The sequence below is a fragment of the Melanotaenia boesemani genome, chromosome 9 (genome assembly GCF_017639745.1).
Source record: "Melanotaenia boesemani isolate fMelBoe1 chromosome 9, fMelBoe1.pri, whole genome shotgun sequence".
In the NCBI taxonomy this organism is placed as follows: domain Eukaryota; kingdom Metazoa; phylum Chordata; class Actinopteri; order Atheriniformes; family Melanotaeniidae; genus Melanotaenia; species Melanotaenia boesemani.
The window spans coordinates 28,867,729-28,892,570 of NC_055690.1; the positions used below are offsets into that span (position 1 = coordinate 28,867,729).

At 37.6% G+C, this 24,842-nt stretch overlaps 1 protein-coding gene across 1 annotated transcript; it reads right to left on the minus strand.

Annotated features, from left to right (window-relative positions):
- Positions 1-253: 253 nt before the first annotated feature.
- Positions 254-24,842, minus strand: kcnj5 (potassium inwardly rectifying channel subfamily J member 5). The gene is made up of 4 exons (XM_041995553.1): positions 24,696-24,842; positions 14,034-14,113; positions 11,089-11,962; positions 254-2,665 (listed from the first exon to the last, which is right to left on the minus strand). Exons 2-4 carry the CDS (start codon positions 14,094-14,096, stop codon positions 2,280-2,282), a joined length of 1,323 nt encoding a protein of 440 aa, XP_041851487.1. The 5' UTR covers positions 14,097-14,113; positions 24,696-24,842; the 3' UTR covers positions 254-2,279.

The following is a 24,842-nucleotide window of genomic DNA, read 5'->3' on the forward strand; positions in this document are numbered from 1 at the left end:
ACAAGTTGTCCTGAAAGTTTTCTTATTACTTGTTTTTCATGACAAATATGAGAAACCATGTAACATGTTTCCAGTCAGAATGTAGTTAACTAGACACACAGAAAAAAATGATGGATCAAGATGCATCAATAATTGTTTTATAATGGCACCACAGCCATCTGAATCCCAACTGTAATTGAACTGATTGGTGATGTGCCTAAAGATTTCCACCCCATATATATATATATATATATATATATATATATATATATATATATATATATATACGTATGTATCTTTAGTACCTTAGGAAAATTTGTATCTTTCCAAACTGAAGCTGAGCATAAATATTTCAAATTTGAATTTTTATATTTATTTGAATGTCATCTCTAACTAGGACTGACATGCATCAGCAAGTAAGCAGTAGCTCAGTGGGTGGTTAGGTCAATGTGGAATCCACTCATGGGGAATTGTGCTTCATGTTCAGGGGCTTGGATTTAATGTTTCAGTTGCTGCAGTGAGAAGCAGAACAAACTCTTTAATCAGCCAAGACGTTTTCAAAAGAGTGAAGTCAGTAGCATATACAGCAAGTATCAGCATTTGCCTGTAGTTTAGTTTAGTTAGTAGTTTAAAACCCTGAAAATGTGTATAAAATGAGGTACTAACTGGGCTTTAGGTCAAGGCTGCCGGTGTCAAAGTCAGGCAAACATAATCACTGTGTTTAGAACAGTGCAACAATGAATAAGGGTGTGAACAAAGAAAATAAACTGGATTATGGTTTCCTGTAGACACTGAGAGCTTCCTTGCTCTTTTCTTGCAAACCAGAAAGCTTATATAGTTCTTTCTAGGTAAAAGCAATTTTTTTACATAGTTAATAACACTGACAGAAAAAGTCAACAGTGTCTTCCCCATTTTAACAAAATGAATAATAGTAAGGCTCCACTACCTTGAGAATAGCCATGTAGCCATTGTAGGATAAGTGTGCATGACCAAGGGAGAAAAAAGAAATGGTAATAAAGATGACATGGTATGATTTATGTTGGGAAAACAAGAATTAAGGTCCATTTATGCTTTATGCTTAAGATGGATATGGAGCATTTAGTCTGTCTTCTGTGTCATTTATGTTAGTAATTTGGTCCATTTTCGGGGCCCTTGTGGATGCATACCTGACGGGACAGAAAGGTGCAAAGGTGCAAAGAAGAAGAAGAAGCTGCAATGTATTTAATGGCCGCATAGACCACTGTCGTCTACTGTGCTGTGTCTTTTCTTGAGAAAGTACGTTATCATGTTCACATCCACTGTCTCCATGTTTGCTTTTGTCTGAAACATCGGAACTTGGTGGTGAAATCTGAACTCTGTACTGCCCTGTTGTGGATGTATTTCTTAACAACCATGCCAATGTAAGGGAAAGTATGAAGGCAGTGTCATTTGGAACGGACATACATATTTATGTATATAAATGTAGCATAAATGGGCCTTAAGGATTTACTGATGCTACTGTGTTGAGCTGTTTCTGAGAAAATGAATAAATAAAGTTGACTCCTGTTGTAATTGCTTCTCCTATCAAATTTTATGACTGGTAAAACTTTTGTTTGTGTGAAGAGAATGAATAGAAGTGGAACTGAATGGATACATCCTAATGAGATCATTGGAGCATCTGTAATAAACCCATGGTGTGCTGTCATACTGTAGCTACCAGTGCAAGTTCAAGTTTATATACGGTACAACCCAGTCTCAGTAAAACCTGAAATAGTCACAAAAACTCAATGTTTTCTTTCTTTCTTTCTTTCTTTTTTGTTTTTTTCTTTTTTTTTTTTGTGCTACGGGACACAGAAATATCCTGACAGAGGAACAGATAATCATATTTTGTTACTTATCCATCAAGCCAAATGATTAAATTAAATCGTATCCCAACTAATGAAGCTCATGAGCACAAAGTTTTCCGTGTTGCGAATTTTTCAGTGAGACTGGGCTGTTATACAAAACTTGAGCTGATGAGTTATAACAGGTTGTAACAGTTATAAAAGAACAATCTGAACCACCAGCCTTTAAGAGTAAATATATTTGTTTATATATTTATATTGTAAATGTGCGTCTCTGTATGTGTACTTGTCTACAAAACCAATCTATACTATAGATTGACACTCTAAGGAGGAGTATTGCATGAGTCAAAATTGGAGAGAGATGTCTTTAGTCTCCAATAATTGCAAGGGAACAAGCAGGCCATTGATTAAATTAAGCGTTGTATAGTTCAGTTCTTCCTGTTTTTTTTTTGTTTTTTTTTAAACTGATGTGACCCTTCAGTCAGGCAGTCCATCAGCAAGGGGCGGCTCCTCTAAAGCAGCAGCTGAGCCATTGGTCTCTCCCCTGTCACCCCCTGAATTCCTCTCCTCCGTCTCCTCATCCTGGCTTAGTGGATCCTGCATTGACAGACGGTCTAAGAGGTCAAAAGTGTGCGTTTTGGGCTCAGGGCTGAGGAGTGGCAGCTGAGGCAAAAGCGGCTCATCCCGAAGCTTAGCCGCCAGCTCCTTGGCGCTGCAGGTGGGGGTGTTGGTCTCATAGACATCATGGAAGTTATTGTAGTCTACCTCGTAGAAGCCCTTCTCCAGGGATAAAACTGGTGTAAAGCGGTAGCCCCATAATACCTCGGTATCCAGGTATGAACTCCGTGCTTGGCATGTCATTCCTGTGACAGGCATATGTGTTTTCATTCACACACACACAAACATACATAAATATAACATCAAGAACAAGCACACACAAAGGGGATAAACATGCAAACAAGAGGAAAAGAGAGGGGAAAGGAGAAGACAGCATCAGTTAATTATTCATACATGTACAGGAGCTATATGCAGGCCATGACCTGCACAGGGTTTTCCCTACACATCCATCATATGTGGGAAAGTCAGAATGTTTAATCTCTAAACAAATTCAACAAAGTGTTATTTACTTATTTAATAAAATAAACAAACAAATGGAAAACAAATCTGAATGAAATTGTTATATTTATTTGCTTAACCTTTTATCGGACACACTGAAATATTTGGAAATTTAAATTTTCCACCATAATATATATATATATATTATATATATATATATATATATATATAATGACTACATGGGGGATACATTAAAATGGAATTAACAACTTAACTGCTGGAATGGGAGAAAAAAAGCTCTTGTTTCAGGGTAATAATATGATAAACATATTAACTATTATGTTGAACCATGATTATAGACAGAGCGATGTTATGTTTGATCTGTGACAACCTCTGTTAAGAATTCAATCATAACAAATAATTGGTAACAACTGTAGCTTTTTTCTTCTTCTCTATTTCTTTAATGTGTATTATTTCTTATTTGTATGTAGCAATGGATGATGTGAGATAAAGGAGGAGGAGACTTTGAACTACTTAGGATCACAGGAAACACATGACCTGGAATCTAACCATAATCCCATGCCTTGATGAGGGGTTACATGTAAAATCAGGAGCCATTAGTTATTTTTATTTGTTGCAAAGTATTTGTGTAATTCAACACTTAAAGCTTGTTATCATTTGTTTTTGATGTATCGGTATTATGTAGACCCCAGTCTCACTGCAACACCAATGGCCTCTGACAAGATGCTTAACCTGTGACAAGGATTTCCTCTTAGATCAAATGAGAACTCACATGGTTAGTTGCCCAAGGTATGTCAATGTGCACAACCAGTATGACATATACAATATTGCATGTTTATAGGATTCAAGATTGCAACATACTCATGTTCTTTGTAGAAACACTGTCAGATTGAATATCTTTTAATCAAGCATTTTTTTAAAAATAGACATGTCTCTACTCATAATGCATGTCTCTAGACTATTTTTGGCCACTGTTTGCTGTTTTGTTCACCACTGTGAGGTGGCTGAAATTCTATGCAAGTGATATTTAAGCACTCTGGGCAATGTTAGATCAGCTTATTCTAGCTTGTGCTAACTTTTCTTTAACCTGTAATCATGTACTGTGGTAAGATGTTAGACAAATATTTGTTCATTGTACATTTAATCTTTGCAAAGGCACCAGACATAATTATGAGCCCTGAGGTTATATGGAGAGAATGAGTGCACATACTATTTAAGATTTCTGTTAAGTAATTAATATTAGGTTAAATATTATACAAACAGCAGAGTTTTTGCTTTGAGAGAATGCGTCAGATTAGTAAACCCTTCTTTCAGCTTTTACCTTCTGTTGCTGCAGCACCCTGTGTTGAAACTTAAAGTAGGGATGAACTAACTACCTCAAACACATCAGAAAATTCAAATTTTCTATTTAATCTGAAGTTGGTATTTGGTCCAAACAAAATGTAAAAAAAAAATTAGATAAATATTTTTTGTATGTTATAGTTTATTACCATGTGATATATCAATGTTTTTGTGGTGCATTATTGTATTATGACCAGTAGACAAATATCAGATTGTGTACAACAGGGTTTTGAGCCAAGTTTTTATCATGAAGTGATGCAAAAGGTCTCAGAAACATAAGATACAAAACATTAAAAGGTTAATCTCCTTCTACAAGGCTTTAAAGGTTGAGTGGGCTAGCCCTCTCAGCTGAAAATTAGAAGGTAATGCTATAATGTCAGAGTGATGGGTAGAGGGGGAGGAAAAGAAACATTTGCCATAAAATTGAATCAGAACACACATCATCTACCTATATGAGATGTTGATGTTGGAGAGGTTTTTCCTCTCCAAAGCAATGAGCCTTCTGCAGTTTGGGTTTCACTTTGGGCGCCTGTTTAAATCAGACTTGATTTCAGTTATGTGATTGAGACCTGTTTAAAGAAGTTGCATTCTCCTTGTTTTAACAGTGAAACAATGACTTTTGAAGGAGAAGAAGACCATTTAACTCCATCAACTGCACAGTTTCTTCTTGACAGTGACTTCTTGTGGCAGTGAGGAAAAGGAGTTTCTGTTTTGTAAGTGTTTTTGTTTTAAAATAGAATGTTTTCCCCCTAATCTTTAAGGAATATTTTAAGTAGTTGTGTTTGAAGCTTTGACTTCATACTATTGGATACAGTCAGTTCACAATGGAATCAGCTGCAGGAAAACACAAATACGTACACACTTACACTATTCAGTCTTACAGAGTGGTCCGTGTATAGCTGGTCTAAGTCCTGCAATAGTTCATGTCTTGTGTGTGGCATCACCAAAAGCTGCAACAATCCACGCTGGGGATTGCCCTGATATTGACATTCCTACCACTATCATTTTATTCTATTTGTACAACATGTGTGAAGTGTTACTTGTATAAGGTGTGTGTTCCATAGAGAAGTGTTTTTTATTTAGTTATATTCTCAACATTCTGTGGGCTCTAGTTTCCTTTATTGTGCATCAGGTAGATGAGAAAGTGGGTCGGGAAGATGTCGAGTTTGAACCTGGATTGGCTGCATTTAAGAGGCTGCTGCTATGCCAGGTGAACTAAAAATCTCACCCACTGGAGGGTTCAGCAACAACAAAACCAGTTATTTTTCTTGTCTTTCTGCTGCCTCTACTATCAGTGAAAGCTCTTGCAGAAACAGCAGTTAAACCGTTCAGCTTTCATGTCCAAACTGAGCTCAGGAGGCAGTGATTACTCCTGGATAAAGCTGCAGCTAACTTCAGGGTGGTCTCCTTTTACTCTCCCCAGTAGTGGTGAAGCAGACACAGGACTCTGCTGTAACTAGAAGAGCTGTGTGGTGTTTATTGCTAAAGCTTGTAGCAAAAACATTTACTGCTAAACAGGCAGTTTCTCACAGCAACTGTTTTGCTCCCGACACAACTGACATGCTGTCTCAGTCTCCAGCTCGGCCTGAAATGGGACACGCTGTTCTTTTAACACAGCGCTGTAAATAGCACCATGTCTTTGCGCATTTGCACATAACTTGCAGTAAGTTTTTTTTTTGTTTGTTTGTTTGTTTGTTTTTGTTTAATCAATATAGGTATAATATTTTCAGCTAAGAACCATTTTCTGTTTTTGGATTGAAGGTGGTTTCAAGGACAAGCCGACAGGTGAAGCAGCTCAGAAAAGGTCTGATATGAGACCTTCTAAAGGAAAGATCAGACATCGTTCCAAAGATTTTTCCAAAGAATTCAGAAGCTGCTCTCAATTCACATGTAAATATGAAAATGTTTTTTTTTTTATTTATGGTTATAATTGCTTTCTAAAACAACATACAGACTTTGTGTGCAATGTCCTTTATATACGCAAAGCTGCAGTAAAAGATGATGATAATGACATGTTTTTCAGTCACTCATACAAAGAACTTTGTGGCCTGTCATGGAGGATGATGAAGATGAGGAGGAATGCTCCTTAGAGTTGCAAGATATCTCAGGAACTTCAGTGAAAACTGTACTAAAAATGTTATATGACTAACTAGAATGTTGAACTACAAGTACCTTCATATGATGTCTAAACCTAAAACAAGTTTTGATAGCACAGAAAGATAATGGCCAAAACAAGGGCTTGTTGTCATTTTTGTTACTTGCAATGTAAGAGGAGACTTCTGCCTAAAACAGTTTTCATTTGTCATTGTACAGCAACTTGCACACAGCTCAAAACACTCCTCAAGTTTTGGACAGGATGGGAACTACCATTCAGGGAACGTACCCTGGAAAATGTCAACAGTGATTTAGCCCAATCTTCTACATGCCTCGAAACACTTTGTCTTCCTGTGAAATACAGCAAGTACCAGGTTTTTGTGACCGACATTCAGGCCAGCCTCAACTCTACTGATCCAGGCTTTGCTCATTTCTGTGTTAACATTGCAAGAGTTGTGGATTTAAGTAATTTGATTTATTGATTTGCTGTGAGATGAGTCATTGCTAATTGGTTGTTTACTTATAGTAAAGCACATAAGCTTTACAACAGCTCTTACTCTTGCCTGCAGGGCCCAACATTGCTGCTGTTATGTCTAACTGATAAGATGTAGGTGTATTAATAAAAAGCTGTTCTTATCAATGAAAATTAATTTATTAATTAATTTAATTGAAGTGTTTTAACATGGGTGGATACATATTTCAAAAGAAGAAGTCAAGGGGTCAATCATGTGCAATGCAACACTGTTTTCCTACTGGAATGATAGATTTGGTGTAGACAAACGTACAGTATATGTGGCAAAGTCCCCTGTCAAATAATATCTATCGTGTTAAACAGGAAAAAATCTACCACCTCTTCTCCTGACAAACACCTGGTTTTACATTTCCTCCATACACTATCTATTTAACTTATTTTAGTCCCAATAAACTATCTATTGATTGTCTGTCAGTGATTATTGATTAATAATTAGATTACGTTATTATGTTTTTACCATTACTCAAATATCAAAACCCAACCAGCTGAAAATGTTACAAACTTTTAATCCATTTAAACTGAACAACTTTTTACTTGTGTTTATCTAATGAGCTCTCTTACCAAGACCAAGATGGCCAAGACCAGTTTTTTTTTTATCGTAATTAATACTTTCATGTAAGCTTATTTTATTATTTCTGAGGTGCAGTTGTCATGATTCCAGCTTGTAGGCTTAATAATTAGTTTCAACATAGCCTATCTTCTGGTAAAATGTCACCTCATCAGTTCTTTGGCTTGTATAGATCGATGACCACAGATGATGCTGTGCCACTTTCTTTCACTTGTTAGTTTCTTAAAAAGACATTTACAACTTTGTAACAACTTTAGCGTATATTAAAATATTGCACATTAGTCATACATTGTGGCCACCTTTGCACATTCCTTTGTCACTCATGTGAAAACTTCCTAGAACCACCATTGCTGGCATGGCAGAATGTCAAGGCGTCATTGAAAGATTGCCAATTTCTGTTTTCTGAGAACTTCCTGCCCTCCACCCAGCATCCACCTGTACACCCTGACTATGAATTCTCCTGCATGTCAAAGTTCTGTTGTCACTGACTTTGCTTCGGTAAGGAACGTGACATGTTTCTGCAGGTAGTGACAAAGTTAGAGCTTAGAGGCCCTCTATCAATAAACTCATTCACGTGACAATATTTCTGGGTAAGCTGGCCTCTGAAATTGCTTTTAACAACATTACCTTTAATTTTATTTAGTTTTAAAGAAAAGTTTATATATATTTAGAACATTCATAGGTGAGCATCAGAAATAAAGGATTATTGTTAATTTGTTACATATTAGGGATGTGGTTAATGTTAAAAGAACATTGTTGTTTTGTAATGATTTGTAGTTTTGCCTCAAAACATTTTCTAAATGCTCACATGTTCTATGCTGAACAAGCTGAGAAGTCACATACAGTTTGGCTGCTCTAATTCATTCATTCATCCACTGAAATCAACAATACTTTGAGATTATCTTGTAGTTCCTTTATAAAATTAAACCAGATGACATTTTAGAGGGAGATACACAGGGATCTGTGAACTTGGCAAAAAATTGACCTGAAAATATGATCTGGAGAGTAAAACTCATAGCTTATGACTGCACATTTCATTGTGAAATAAGCAGAAGGATTAATAGAAAGCACATGAAACAAGCAAGAAAAAATAGATTTAAAATGAGTTTAAGACTTGCATGAGAAATAAAAAATAAATAAATAAAAAGCAACATTTTGACAGCAGTTCGATTTTTATCCTCTGACACATGTTTTCTTAAACCATCATTGTATTTTGTACTGGTGCTAAAACATTAATACATTTGGGCTGATAACAACTGCTCATCATTACTTTTGATAACTTTTTTTTAGTTTATTTTAGTGTAATATATAATACAGTAACTTTTTCTTTAAGAAAAAAAGCAACCTTTTAAAAAAGTGTCTCTTTTGACCCTGCTCTCTTCTGACTGATTTTCCTAGAAACAATGTAAAGTATAAAAATGTGCAACAACAACAGCAAACAACCTCACTGTACTTGCTTACACAACACAGATGCTTTCTGGATTCTGAGAAATGGCATAAAACTGGTCTTTTTCTATAAACAGATCATTTACTGCAAAGGAACCTGCTTAAATTCCCTATCGTCACTTTAGAGACATTTAATAATGGAAACAATGTTTGCTGTAGACAACACAGATGCACCTGAGTTTGAATGTGTGCCAATACTGCAACGAACTCCCACTTAAATGATTTTTAGATACTCAAATACTGCATCTAAAATGTTAAAAAAGGACTTGCACTGCAGCATAAACCTGGTTACTGGGCAGGGCTACACATATGAAATAAATGTGTATATTCCCTGTTTCCAGTTCATGTCCTCACACTTGATTTAAGAATTACATTTTAATATATAGAGAAAGATTGAAAGAAATAAAGAAAAGCTTGTAAGAGAGACCTGTCTATTTTGGTAAAATGTTCATAAAAGTTCTTTGCTTTCCATGAAAATTGAAATCTGTATTCTTCTCTATTTTATTATATTTAAAAGTCTCCAAGTGAATGTCATTTTTTGTATGTATTGAAAACTCTTGAGCCAAATTGTTTATTTTCTGCAGCACAATATAAACATAAAACGGATTTGACTTGACTTTATTTTACTTTTGCTCATCTTGATCTGGATCATGTCCGGTATTGGGAAGTAAATACCAAAGAAAAGAAAGTAAATACAAAAGAAAGACCAAAGTTATTTGTTTCCACATCTGTTGTCAGTAAAGCTGCTTTGACTGAACACAAAAATAACTGAGAAAGAAAAAGAAAACTTCATATATTAATTAAACTATATGTAAACATAAAATAATAAATGCATGTATCTTACTTCATTACTTCATGATAAAAGCATTACAGTTAATTAACTATGAAGAGAGTGGTGAGGGTTGTATGCTTTAATTTAAACGTTTTATACTTGAGTGTATGAAGGTTTGTGGTTTAACCTTTTTTTAAATCTATTCAAATAATGTTTTTATTTTGTAAAGAACTTTGTGCTGCTTATGTATAAAAAGTGCTTTTTAAATAAAGCCTGATTTGATTTGATCAGTGGAGAGTGGGGGAGGGCTGGTGTGTGGTCAGATTAGCTTGTTGTCTTGAGGTCAAGGACAGTGATGGCATAACCTCAGCATGATGCCACGGCCTGCATTGCTAAAGCAAAAGGTGATGTCATCATGTGAGTCAAATCCCCATCAGTGAGTTGGAAGCTGCTTTATAGGGAAAAAAAGTGAAAAATAAAAGCATGAACCAAAAATTAAACGGGGCAGAAATGTTCAGAACCATGCTTGTGTTTGAGTAGGAAGGGGAAAAAAAAACTATCCTTATATTTAATGCATTATATCTAGAATATTTTGTTCTGATTATTTCCTTAGAAAGGTCCTGAAACAATACATCTTCTTAAACAAATAGAAGCAAATTCTTAGATAGCTGTAAGTCATCATGCTGTAAAGACTTCTGTATTCACATAATTATATTAATTTAGGGATTGACCAATTTAATGCAATTATTTAGCATTTTTTTTAACATAGTTTGAAGAGCACGTGAAGATAACTGATATAATCCTGCTTAAAACATTGAAGTTGCTGTGCTTTTCCACAGCCTTTCACTTCAACATATGACTGGGATACATGAACTTTGTGGAACTTTACAGAAACATTTCATCATGTGCGGCTCATAAATGTAACCAGCCTGAAGCTTGGCCTTTACCCAAAATAAAAAACTAAAGGTGTGGCTAGCTACAATTCAGTTGTTTGGAAATAAACAGTATCAAAGATGTAACCTTGAAGTAGCAACAATGAGGATGCGGGCTACAGTGAGTACAGGAGAAACATCTGCATGATGGTTGTAGGTTTCAGTCATCTGACTCAGAAATGCTTAGAAATGGATAGCTGAAGATCTCATTGCAGTTGTGAAATCAATGAATAAAAGACCTGTTATGAAATGATGAAACTAAAAATCCTCATTAGACATTAATTCATGCCCTACTCAGAGTCAATTATTGTCTTTGCATTCACCCATTAAACATTTTCAATCAGCACTTACAGGTATAAACACCTTTAAGCCATCTTTCCATATCTATCCATTCATCCATCCTTCTATCCCTCCCCATGCATTCCACATTTCCTCATCTGTTCATGCATCACTCATTATTCCTCCCATTCTACATTTCGCATTCTCCTCAGGCCTTTTATCCATAACCCCCCCTCCCTTCATACCTGTGGCCTCCACCATGCCCTCAAGGATAACCACAATCTCGAACTCCTCCTTCTCCATTTGAGCCATAGACATTTCCCAGAAGGGACTCTTCTCATTGATCTCGTGCGAGATGATGAGCGGTGACACCAGGAAAAGACGGTCATCTCCCGTGTCAAAACCAATGTTGATGTCAGTCTGGTTGAGTGGGATGAACTCCCCCTCTTTGGTCTGCTGCGAGCGGATCAGCTTTGCTCGAATTGATGCCTCCACAATGTGAGAGTTCCTGAGATCCCCCACTCGAAACATCAGGCACATCTTATTATCTCGCACCGATATGACAGCTTTGTGTGAGAACATGAGGGTCTCGGCACGGTTCTTTGGCTGTGAGATCTTAACAAACATGCAGCCCACCATCATGGCATTAACAATGGAACCCAAGATGGCCTGCACCAAAAGCAGTATAATACCTTCAGGGCATTTTTCTGTGATCACACGGTAACCATAACCAATGGTGGTCTCTGTCTCAATAGAGAAGAGGAAGGCTGAGACAAAACTGTTGAGGTTCTCTACGCAGGGGGTCCAGCCCTCCTCATCTCCATGCACCAGATCTCCACGGATGAGCGCAATCAGCCACCACAGAAACCCAAAGAAAAGCCAGTTGATGACATAGACCAGTGTGAAAATTAAGAAACTAAAACGCCACCGTAGGTCCACCAACGTAGTGAACAAGTCACTGAGGTAACGATAGGTCTCTTGCACATTTCCGTGATGAACGTTGCACTTGCCATCCTTCTGCACGTACCGCTGTCGTGGCTTCTTTACTGGGTCAGATATCAAGTGGGTTCTCTCAGTTGAGATCTGAGGCTCCCTTAGATGCTTGGGTAGCTTCTTCACCTAAAGATGAAGAAAGAAAGAGGTAACATCAGGAAACGAAAGAGGGGGCAACAATGCAGGCATGCACAGACAGAACAAGAAAAAAAAAAACAACAGCATTGAAAGTTTTTCTGCCCGAGGGTTTTTCTCCACACTAATTTCTCTTAGTTAATATTTTCTTCACAGCTATAGAGCGTTTGCATTGAAGGATGAAGATGTTAACCTATTTTATGTTTGCTTTCAGCCTTTGCAAAGACACACGGCTCAGATGTGGGCTGCTGGTAGCGAGGCAAATCGCATTAGGAACAGTTATAAAATCACTTCTGTGTGTTGCTTGACCCTGACATTGCAGATGCCAGTCTATGCATGTATACGGCAGGGCAAAAAAAAGAAACAGAGTAAGGACATAACAAGAACACAAGGACACCCAGGTCCTTGTTTATGCTGGCCCTGCTCCAGTGAGGCGATCTGGCTCCACAGCTGTGTCCTGTCGCACTCCCTCTCCCCATGTGTTCCCTCCCACTGCACGCTATGGGACATTGGCAGAAACAGATCCTTCCCTAATAGACTCCTCTTGCCATCCTTTGAAATAGGGGTATCTGTCAAGGTGACACTATGGATTATCAGAATACGTTTTATCAACAGACATGCACTTTTATGGCATTGTGTGTTTTAGTGCATGCAGATGAATGAAAAAGGATACAAAACTCTCACCCTGGTAAAGTATTCCAACAGGGGCCTGAGAGAATTTATTGAGTTCCCCAGTCCTTTTCTTGGACACATACATGCAGCCATAAATGTACCCTGTGACAAAGTTACATGGGATCTTTGAAATAGTCCAGTGACACTTCAGCAACATAGTGGCAGCTCTATTTTCTGTTGATAATTAAAATATTTTGTGTTGAGGCAAAAAAAAAAAAAAAAAAAAAAAACATCTTCTTTGCCCTCAAAGTCACTGGCAGCAAATTGAACACCTGTGATCTTTTTCTCCACAGAGTCAAGCTCAGATCACCAGGAAAGTTAAATCGCATTGTGCTTACACCAACTACTTCTATGTGCTCTCACAAAGAATATAATCTAAGGCTCTATGCTGTCCTTGCAAGGCCTTTAATTGTAGAGGCTGCAAAATAAAAACTGCCAGACAGGTTTATTAAAGGTAGTTTTATTGAGATGTCAGGAAGAGTTTCACAGCTGTCTTGTATGTAATTATGCACGTTTGGCTGGGTCTGTATGTGCAGTATTGATTTTCTAGAAATTGATTTTAGCTGATCCTTGTTTAAGAAACGTTTTGACTAAGAGTAATTGAAAGACAATGCTTACTGACTTGCATCACAATTATTGGCTTGATGACAGTGTTTTTGTCCACTTATTACACACTATGCCTAGGGAAACTATGTAAAATATGCTATAGTTTATGCTGTAGTCGTTGCATCGCCTCAGGAAGTCCAGAAAGTCAAAGCACTGTCAGTCTACCCTTTTAAAATGTGAGACAGTGTGTCCAGCTGCTTTCTCAGTCTAACCAATCCAAACTGAAAACAAGCCCATTCATTCCTACACTTTGGGATGGTCTAACTGAGTGATGAATGTAGCTGTCTCAAGTACTGCTGCCCTTCCTCTGTAGTCAGTTGTCCCTGGGAGTGACGGTCCGTTAACAAAGTCATTAGTTGTGTCTACATGACAGGAGTAAGTGAAAGGAATTTCTCTCATTGAGCCTTTCTGGTTAGGCTTGAGTAGGCTTGTGGACTGGGTCAGATAACAAACACAGCCCCACCATCTGATATAGGTAGAAAATGGGGTGTCTTTTCTCAATCATCTCCAGTCTGAAAGAGATCCCGTTACATCAAGTCATGCTTAACTGACAATGTATAGCACAAAGATGAGGTATTAAGTATTTTCCCAGCATAATTATTATACATCTAACTGGTATTTTACCTCCCCAAATTGCCAAAATTCTCAAAAGCTGGCAATCTGTATTGTTTTTTCACAATCTGAGCCCTATCCACCCTCTTTGCTCTTGATCCCTCTCATCTACAGTATGTGTCACCATCACATTGTCTACCTCATGGAAAAACACTACGACTGTGCAGTTTACCTGTGCAGGTGTTACTCCTATCTCCATGTTATGGTCCATGAGGACTCGAGAATCTCCTGCCATCCTCAGCTGATGCTCACCTATGGGTCATAAGAAAGTCATTCAGTCATGCATATTTATTTATAAAATATGATTTTTGTAATGTCAGAAAAATAATTGACTGATCACAGTTTTTGCTCATTACCAGAAAATCAACAAGTTACTCATAAAACCCTTTAAACACAGACTTAGCATTAAAATGTGCATGGTTTATGTTTGCATTTCTAATATTCATAAGAGGGATAATACACATGCACTTTGTTTGTAACCGGTTGTGTAAATTTCTTCAGTTTGTTAATGAGTCAATACTTATATATAGCCTAATCAAAACTCACAGAAGCCCATGAGAACAGTTTGAAATATTAGGTTTAAAGCTTTTAAAATCAACTCAAAAATGAAGCATAGACAAAGAAAAAGTTTAGTAACATGTGTGAATGCACATTGTACTTGTAGAACTTCTTTTAAAGTTATTCCTGTGGTGTTGTGGTGCCATTTTCTCAGCAATTTACTCTGCAGCGAGTCTAATGCATCAGGACAAATGGTTTTTCCACTGTTATGTCACTATCTGCTCTACCACTAACCAATAAGGTGAGCATGATCACAGCTTTGAGATGCTATTACTCTGTTAGAGATGTAAGGTACAATGCTTGTGCCTTGGCAATCGTACATTTATATATAACCAAAATCACACCACGGACATTGATGGTCATTTTGTCAGATAATGCTGTGGTTAAAAAAAAAATCAGGGTTCTATAAGAGAGGAGCTGCAGCCTCAAAATGCTTTGATAGTGACTGCGGGAAGATTTGTTAATGGGACACTTTTCAGTTGGAATTTCACTTCACTGTCTGAAATTGACAAGGAAGAACAAGGGGAAGACAGCAGCATTTTGGGGGAATTCAGTTTGTAAGGTTTATGAGAAAAACATAAGGTAGCAGGAAACAGATGTAAAGGAATGACATAAAGCAGACAAAATGGTTTATTTTTATTTTATTTTTATTTTTTTAACTGACTACACTTCATGCGTACTATACCCGTTGTGTTAATTTTTCTTTAACTCTCATGTTGTTTCTTTGTCTATTATCTGTGAATAAAAGAATTCGGATTCTTTTGTGCATGCTATTTGTGAACTAGACAGCAGTATCTCTGTCTGGTAAACAATATTCTTTAAAATGAGCTGTTAAATAGGAATTACAGAATAGTAATCACTGTATACTGCTAGTCTTGCTCTTGAGCTTAAGATTACCAGATTGCCAAACACTTATACAAACTACTTAAAAAACATCACTTGACAATGTATTTGACTTGCTGTTAAATTAAAATAGGTTAAAAAAAAGGTTATAAATCCAAAGTGGAAATGAAAATTATCATAAATTAAATATATATATATATATATTTTAGAAAATAGATTCTAAAAAATATACAATTACTTTTTAAAAAAAAAAAAAAAAAAAAAACCACACACACTTGCAAAACAATACCTCAAATTTTGTAGCAATCAAGCATGTTAATTATTTATTATTTTCATGATTTCACGAGACAGAATAAAACCAAACATGGCCCTGTGGATTAAATTTGCAAAAAAAAAAAAAAAAAAAATCATTTTATTTTCAAAAGTTTCATAGATGTATGTTACAATGTATGCAGCAAAACATCCACACTGAAGTAAATACTGACACAAAAATGTCACAAAAGTAGCTCATTATCAAAGTTTAGTATTACTGCTGTATCACAGTGCGAAGCCTCGCATGGGAGACAACATAGCGTCCACTCTGGGCTAATTTGCCAGTATGATGAAGCAGGCTCAGCTGCAGCATTTTTAATGATGTAATTTTCCCAAAGAGCAGGCTCCTCATTGCCAGCAATTTCAAATACAATAGCCAACAGTCTGCACATGCAAACACACAGCTCTGAGATCAGTCCACCTTGTTCACCTTGCCCCTCATATCATGCTGAAGACAGAGAAGTACATACATCCTGTCACATTTTTACTTTACATTTAATTCAATATATACATATAAAAAAAAGATGTCTTTTTAATTGTTTTTAGCTCTACTGAAGCACCTGGGCAATGATCTGACTCTATAGTGGGAGTACTGCTCGCTGAAACAATATTTTAAAGCATCTGTTACATGAAGTCCAAAATGACAGTAGAAGTGGAAAAGGGTCCTCTGAATGATGTGGGATTTAATGTTTGCTATTATAACAGAGTAACAGAGTCAGGGTGTGAGTGTGTGTGATTTGATAAAACCCTAATTTTAGCAGCATCTTAACACCTTCAGAGCTCCACAACATGCAATTCACTGGATGTCATTTGGAAATTAGCTGCCTTTAATTCACTTAAAGAAGAATTGGATCGCAGGGCCTTTTAATGAACTAAGCAAATGAACATGGGTTACTTCTGTCACTGCATCCTGACCTCAACAACTTCTGACATTTCTTTGTCGCCTTTCCTTGATGTTACTCTATTTGATCACTGACAGGCGAGAGGAGTGAAATGCATGGAGGAACGCGAGGAGCACGTCACAACTGAGATCCACACAGGAATGTGGTGTTGACATTGATGGTCCAAAGCAAAGGGCAGAGTGACGTGACGAGCATCTGAGCAGGGCAAAGACAGACAGATGTACGGACAGCAGAGGCGCTGGACACACACAGAGCTTTAAAAAAAAAAAACCTTGCTGGATACGTTGCAGGTGTTGCAAGGTCTCACTGTCTGACTCATCTTAGGTTTTCTCATGAATTAAACATGACTCCCTAGGGATTTGTAAACTCCAGACCTGTGTGTATTTTCAACAAGGCCATAATTACAGCGTCTGTTCGCAGTGGATTACACAATCCCAAATAAGAGGTGTTCGAACACAGATACCAGCTGGGGTGTTTTATCTCTGCACTTTAAGAGGGTAACAAGCATTTATCTTGTTACCAGGAGAGTGACAGGATGCACTGGCTGAATTGTGTTTGTGCCTTGATAACATGAGCACTCATTGTGCTTAAAGGAGGTAAAAGTAAATCAAAAAAAGTTGCTACCTCAGGGATCTCTTCAGTATATGTAGTTACTTTTTTTGCTGACAGTGCACGCTGTAAACAATAATCTTAACCGAGAGCAACAAAATGTGGATTTTGTCCTTCTAAGATGTGGCAAGTGCTATAATCTTCCCTTAGGGGCTGTGTTGCATTAAACAGCACTTGTTGATTAAATTTTCTGCATTTGCTCATTACTCAAATGCTCTCTGAGCTGGATTGTAATTGAGAGAACCAAGTTTACCCCAATTATATGATGCTAATCGACCTAGTTGCACTTGTCTTTGGGGAAACAAGGTTTCCTGGATGAAATTTCCACAAATGTTTTTGCAAGAACCAGGAATTAAAATGTCTGAGGATTGAATTAAATTGAGGATTCAGTTAAATACAATCTATGGACATTTTATGGCATTTAACGCTGACTGCAACCTTTGTGCCCTCTTGACAGTAGAACTTATGTTTTCACCGTTCCTCTTTTATAGTGTGACCCTGCCTTTGAGCATGGCAGGTTTACAAATGGCAGTAAAAGACAGCAACCTCAGCAGTATCCTTTAGTTTACCATACAATTTTGGCCATTGGTGGGCACTCATCCATAGATTTTTGAGGTCATGGCTTGCAGTTTTCCGTCATTTTATGAAAAACAGTGCTGACCGAGAAAGACAGAAAAATAGGAGAGGGGGAGAAATGTGGTAGAAAAAGACAAATGTTGCACTGGCTTTTACAGTTACCGAAAAAGGAACTATATGTTTGTAGAATCACTGGACGAGATAGATATCTACACTGTTAGAGTCAGTGTTACTTATCTTCCATCTCCACAGTCACGGAAGCATTAAAACTCTCTAATTCCATGACTCGCTATGCTTCTTCACCCCTCCCCTTGAGTCATGGTTTACTGGACCTGTCACGATTATTTCCTGGGCTAAGATTGGCTCATAAAATAGCATGGCTTCATCCCTATCTCTGCCCACTTATGACACTTTGAGGTCGGTTGGTCAAATGACTAAAAACGTCCTCAGCTGGTTTGGCTTTAGGCCCGACAAACACACAATCAAACTCTCGTGCACAGCCACGTTCAAGAACACACTGACACTTACATCACTGTACCATTTTCCCATCATGCCCTATTGTCCGATAGTGAGATGAGTGTATCCCGCTGTGTCCTTCTCACAAGTGACCTTCTCTTGAGCGACACTGATGCACCAAGCCGTTCGACTCACACTGGAGGGACAACTCCCTGCTTACAGTAGATCTTTGACAAAAACAAAGTAGCTATTTAAGCTAGAACTGCAACTGCAGCTTGCAGGAATTTGGTCCTCCTCCTATGATACATGAGATTAATAAACTGAGAGCTATGATTTTAGATTGCTGCTGAAGTGTTACAGGATGGATTAAAACTCAACACCTACAAGAGCCAAATCACACCCTCTTCATTCCTGCTGACATGGAGCATGACAGATGACATGAGGAGAGGCTTAAGATGTGTGAGATTCAGTGGATGGACATGCACTCCCAAATATCATTTAACCTCAATGTGTATAAAACAGATCTGTATAGAAAGTAGACTGAACTACTTACCTGCATATACAGCCATAGAAAAGGTAAGGTCTTTAAAAATAAGACTTTGCATATAGGGACATAAAAATTCAAATAAAATAATGTTCTTCTTACAGGTCCTATAATTAGCTAAATATAATTTTAGATTATTAATGAGAGATGATATAGTTTAATATAATCGACTGGCAGCTTCATACAAAAATCATATTATTTTAGAAGGATTTCAGCTCTCTCTTCTTTACAATGTTGTATTGTATCATGGAGATTTGCAAATATCTGCATGCACAGCTCAACACAACATTCCAATCAGGTTGAGGTCTGGAGTCTGACTGAACCACTGCAACGCTATCATTCTGTTGTAGATGTTCTGTTGCATGAACCAATTTCTGCTTAGTTTAAGCTAGCAGAGAGATGGCCTCACATTTGAATCTAACACCTTGGTGTATAGATGAGTTAATGATCAGCCCAGTGACTGCAAGGTGTTCAGGTCCTGTAGCTGCAAAACAAGTACAAACCATCACTCTTCCACCACCGTGCTGAACAGTTGGTCTGAGGTATTTGTGCTGTAGGTTGTTTTGTTTTTACCTAATGTGCTGTTGTGTATTATGGCCAAACATCTTCACTTTAATCTTGTCTGTCCCAAAATCATTGTTCCAGCTTGGCATACCTTATATTTGCTGCCAAGTTCTTTAGAGGTTTAGCTTGGAAACCTTCCAGACAAGGCATACTTGTTCAGCCTTTTTTCTAGTTAAACTGTCATAAACTACATTTGATAACTTAGATCTGAAGAGTCGGAGATGTAATTTTCTGGAGAATTGCATGTTCTAACCTTGGTTTGAACTTGCTGGGATTTCCAGTCCTGAGAAAATTGGCAACATTTATACAAACAGTTTGAAAATTACAGTTTTTTTTCCATCCTATATTTATGGGAGCAAATAGAACCTGACTGCTAATTACCTAGCTAAAAAGGGTGTATTTAGTTTTTTTTGTGTTGTTGTTGTTTTTCCACACTGTTTCTGTATTTTGACTTTTGTTACATAAATAATGAAATGATGTAGTATGCCATGTTGTTGCTCACCTGTAGATGTACTGACTGGATTTCAAGACCTAGTAAAGAAAAGATTGATATTATGATTGTTATTATCATTGAGTCCTGATAAGTACCTTAAAATAAAAAAAAAAGTACTTTTTGTTTTACAGGACTGTTAAGAGTTTGTTAATCCGAAGAGGTGCAGGAAAAGAAGAGAAAACAGGGTGGACTGCAGAGTCAGACATTGCACGATAAATGCTGGGGGAGCCAAAGGTCAAACGATCTTGATTGGCATTCAATGTGTCCCCATACTTGTCCCTGTGAGGGTCCTCCTTCTCTATAGTCAGCACATACTGGCTCAGAATAAAATGAGATTATGACCTTACACTTGCATGTTAAAAATCCTCAGTCTGCTGTGTTGGGCACTGCAGAGTAAAGCAGTGCATTTTCTGTACAGAGGCGTCCTTCAGTGAAGAGCTTAAAGCTATGTTTTTGGCAGGAGGAGACGCTATGTAGATACGTCTTAGCTGTGCAAATGTAAAGCATGTTGGAGATTAACAAATACGCTCAACAATCATTTAATCTAAAGGAAACATCTTTCAAAAGCCTGTCAAATAATCATAATAATATTAATGAAAGCAAAATATGCTGCAACACTATAGAATTTGTTAACCGTTACTTTTCCAGCCATGCTGATGAACTCCAAATGTACAGGGACATGTTTCCCCAGTGTGTTATAGACACTCATGCTCTGCAGATATGAAAATAAACTGGATGAAAATAATCTTTCTGGATGTAATGGAGACCAAATGTGACACTGCAGGAGAATGAGGTGAAAGAATTATGCAACCATAAAGCATGATTAATTTCTCTCCAGAACATTTTTTGAGGTTGTATGTTTAGATGTCCAAATGTGTACACACCTATTAAAATCTGCACTAAAAAAGAAGATGCACTTCAACAATTCAGGATTACATCCATTCCATTCCATCCATCCAATCCACTTCAGGATTACAGTGTTCCATAAATCAGACTATTAAACATGAATGAAGAAAACCCTGCAAACCTTCACAATTTTTACAGAAAGAAAACAGGAGAGTTTGGTGATAGGGGGGTTTTGGCTTATAGTATGAGGAAGAACTGCTGTCAAAGATACTATTTACTATAAAATTCCATGCATTTTTATTGGAAAATTATATCTGCTCCAGTTCTAATAAACAGGTATCACACTTCCTCAAATGATTACACTGGGACAGTTAAGTTTTTGTATTTCAGATTCTATTCAGTCTCATGTTTGATCATGCAAATGTGGCATGACTAAATTGAATGTACCACCCAGTTCATACTTAATCTGAACCTGTACCATGTACTTGTTAATATTTTAGATTAATTATATAGTTTTTGGTTTAGTTACCAAACCCACACCAACTGTGACTGACAGCTAAGGAGAGACATGAAAAGTTCTTGGACAGTTTTGACTCACAAAAGATTATTTTGGATGGGATGCTTGAGCATAAACATGTTTGCAGTTTGCAAAGAAAAGTGGAAGAATGTAACATTGCTGAAGCCTTGAATACCTAATTTTCCTTTTTGTTTTGCGCATGCATGACAGTTTCACTTATCTCAAAAATGATAGAGGCAAGAATCTGTAGGAAGAAATTTGAAGCTCAGAAAGTGTATTGATTCAGCATTGTTTGATTCAATCTGGTAAAACTGCAATGTTTTGCACTGTGGACTAATGTTGTTATTTTACATTCTGATCTTAGAATATATGTTTTCTTTTCACTCGTCTATAAAGAGACATACTATAGAGGCAAAATAACTCAAAGTATCAAAATTGATTTGTTTTTCTCTGTTACTTTCAGTCTTGCTTTAATAATTCTGCATTGATAAGCAACATATCTTTTTGTGCAAAAATACTTGGTGCAGATATGAAGGTGAACTGATGCATTGTCTTTTATGTTGAATAATGTGCATTTGGCCTGAAAGAACAAAAAAGAAGAAAAAAAGATTCTCCCTGCCCAATATGAATCAGTGTATACTGCAAAGTTAGTTGAGCTGCCATTAGGTTTCTTTATTGATTAAGCAAAGCGAATTTAGCTTTATGTTATACTGACCAATTAAAGTCGCTGTGTTTATAGTTTTTGTAATAAAATCACATAAGAGACTAAACAATATTCTAATTTGCTTGCATGTTTAAAACTACATGGTATGAATGTAAAACATCCCATGACACAATAACCTTGGAGTGATATTAGTTTAACTGGCTAGGCCTACATATTTATAAGTTGGATGTGATACAACAGTGTATATCTACTATTGTCTATAATTCTTATTAAAAAGAAATCTTAAATAATAGTACAAGGTATCCTCTGTTCTTAAAATAATTTCTGATAAAAGCTAGTTTCTCCCTCCAGCTAAACCAAGAGTGAGAGTAAGTTTGAGAATCCCATTACATTCCTACATAACCTGCTGCTGACAGATAAGGATGAAGGCTATTATAAATAGTCTTATGAGACAGTTAAACTCAGGTGTACATGCAATACATTTCACAAAATGGAATCTGAGGCAGATTACACAGACATTACAGATAGTTTTCTGACATCGAGAGAGTTTTCTTCTGAAAGACCAGAACAGAACAACCACTGTTGCAGATGAATACCCTGACAGATGCAGGGAGCAAGGTGACCGGCCTCACACAAGTATGAGGTAAAAAACAAAAAAAAGCGAACGCTGTGTGTATGTGAGTATCTGCACTTTGATGTCCATTTGCGCTGGGACTGGCGTGCTGGATAAACAGAGAACAAAGAGGTGATCCCTGAGTCTGTCATTTCTCTGCCAAACAGATGGTGACAATTAGTTTGTGCTGCATTGAGGCTGGTGGGACAGCTCCACAGTGCATCAACTTTATGTGTGACAGGACTGAAAGGAGAACACATGCATGACGATGCTGCAGCTGAAACAGTATAAATCTGGCACGTGGACATTGTAGGTGACACTTACAGTAGACGCACACACCAATTTGCATTGGCTACAGATTTATGAAAGCCTACACAGAGCGGTTTTCCTGTCTGAGAAGTTTTATGCTGCATGTTTTGTTAAATGCCACACGATTGCAATGTTTTCTTATACAGCTCAGAGGCTGCAAGCCTATAACTTTTAACTTAAAGACATAGCTATTCATCACTTGTGCAGGCTATAATTGTAGGAGAATATATGAAGAATGCAAAATGATTTAGTCAAGCTGCGTAGAAAAGCAATTTGCATTTAGATTTGTCAACAGTCCTGCAAAAGTGCTGTGTCTTTGTTCGGTACTCTGACATGCACACACGTTTTTCCAGGGCCCCAAATGCAGAAAAAAAATTTAAAAATAAATAAAAAACAATCTTCACGCCTGGCTAAGCTCTTGACACAAATGCACTGCTGCAGTATTAAAAAAAATGCGTATCTGCTTATAGAGCGGAGCTTTTCCGCACATCCACTAGAGACACACAGTCTTGACTAAATACACAGATCCAATTAATTATTCACAGTGTCCTGTCTCTTGAGAGTTTTCCCAGATCCCGCAGAGCATTGCATCTGCTCTTTGCCCTGTTTTGCCCACTTGTTAGAGAGGTAGGGACACGGATGATAAGCGAGCAGGAAGGAGATGGAGGTAGGTGGCTATGAGTTGCAGCTACTGTGAGAGCACGGATAATAGGGTCAAAAGGCCATCTATCAAACAGCATTACATCTCAGTAGTTCACGCTTTCTAAAACACTCTTTAGATAGCCAGTCATGGTTCAACCAGCTGTGAACAGGATCTGGGTAGATTACAGAGATAGAAGCAGTCTAAGAAGAGGAAATAGGCAAGTTTTGTGGCAGGTAATCAAAAAAAGAAAAAGTCAGACATGGCTTTTCTATTTTCTCCAGCTCCAAAGCTTTTTTGAGCTTGATGAGATGAAAGTGGACATGGCTCACAGTTATAATTGAGCCCATATGTTTAAATGACACTTATTTCCTGATGAGAAAAACATAGCATTTAGATGAGCTTTTTGAATGCTGCACTTGGTTAATGGGATACTGTGCCGACTACATTGTCATCAAACTTTTACTCCAATGACTCTCGAGATGTGTGTCCTGCATTGTGCAATGAACTGGAGCTGCAGTGACGGAGAATCAGTGGTGCAAGCGAGAAATTGAAGCAGCTCTCATCTTTGTGCCAGGCTGGTCCATTCAAATTGGAATCAGTATTATTTTCTATCTGTATCTTTCAACTATATCCATAGACTCATCTTTTGCTGATGAATGTATGGAAAATATGAAAAGGGTTAAATCATGCTGCACCATGTGTCAGTACAGTATGAGACACCCTCCTCCACACCAACACACACAAAGTGACTTACAGTATTAAACAGATGCACACTGACTTTGTGTTTCCTCCTGCTGCTGTGCTCATGAAACTCCTGCATTGCACTGAGAGAACTACAATACGGCGCCCGAGTAGGCACTAACACCAGGAGCGTTGACAGGCTCCTCTCCGCTTGCGTCAGAGAAATTCATTGCCTTTTTGATTACCCTGCCCCCGCCATGAGAGCAAGGAGATGCATAGTGATGATCTATGTAGCTCTGCAGTGACATAAGATGAAGGAGGCAAGAAGTGATGATAAAGCTTGTAACTGATGGAGGAGGGTAATCCAGCTACTTTTCGAATCAACACTTTCCTTTTCTCTTACACCTGAAGTGTATTGCTATATCCTATGTTCCCTATTTCATTCTCATCTGACTCTCACAGTTTTCTTCCTTTTTTTGTCTCCATTCAGGTGATATACACTTTTTTTATACAGCACGCCCCTCCACTTCTGACACTGCAATGAAACACAGCATGCACTGCCAACCACAGTCAAATGTAAAGCGGGCAGCATGGATGTGATGCCACGATAGCATCATGCATCAGTGGCTGTTTAAAACCTCCTTCCTCTTTTCGTTTCCTCCCCTCTATCTCTTCTTTTTTTTCTCTCCATCTGTGAGGCTTACCTTCAGGTCTCTGCAGGAGTAGCTGGCACGCTCCCTTCCAGGCATTTCTCAGCAGCTCTTCTCTCCGGGACTGCGCGCTCCTTCTCTGGCTTTGTTCAATCAACAACAGCCCTATTGCCTTCCTCCTGCCACCCAGCTCCTTCTGCT

What these genes read in the sequence shown, in the direction of transcription:
- kcnj5 (XM_041995553.1), bottom strand. Translation starts at nt 14,096, where the DNA reads ATGGCAGGAGATTCTCGAGTCCTCATGGACCATAACATGGAGATAGGA. An exon ending in TAGGAGTAACACCTGCACAG is followed by an intron (nt 11,963 to 14,033) that starts GTAAACTGCACA and finishes CTTCATCTTTAG; the next exon opens with GTGAAGAAGCTACCCAAGCA. An exon ending in GGGCATGGTGGAGGCCACAG is followed by an intron (nt 2,666 to 11,088) that starts GTATGAAGGGAG and finishes TGCCTGTCACAG; the next exon opens with GAATGACATGCCAAGCACGG.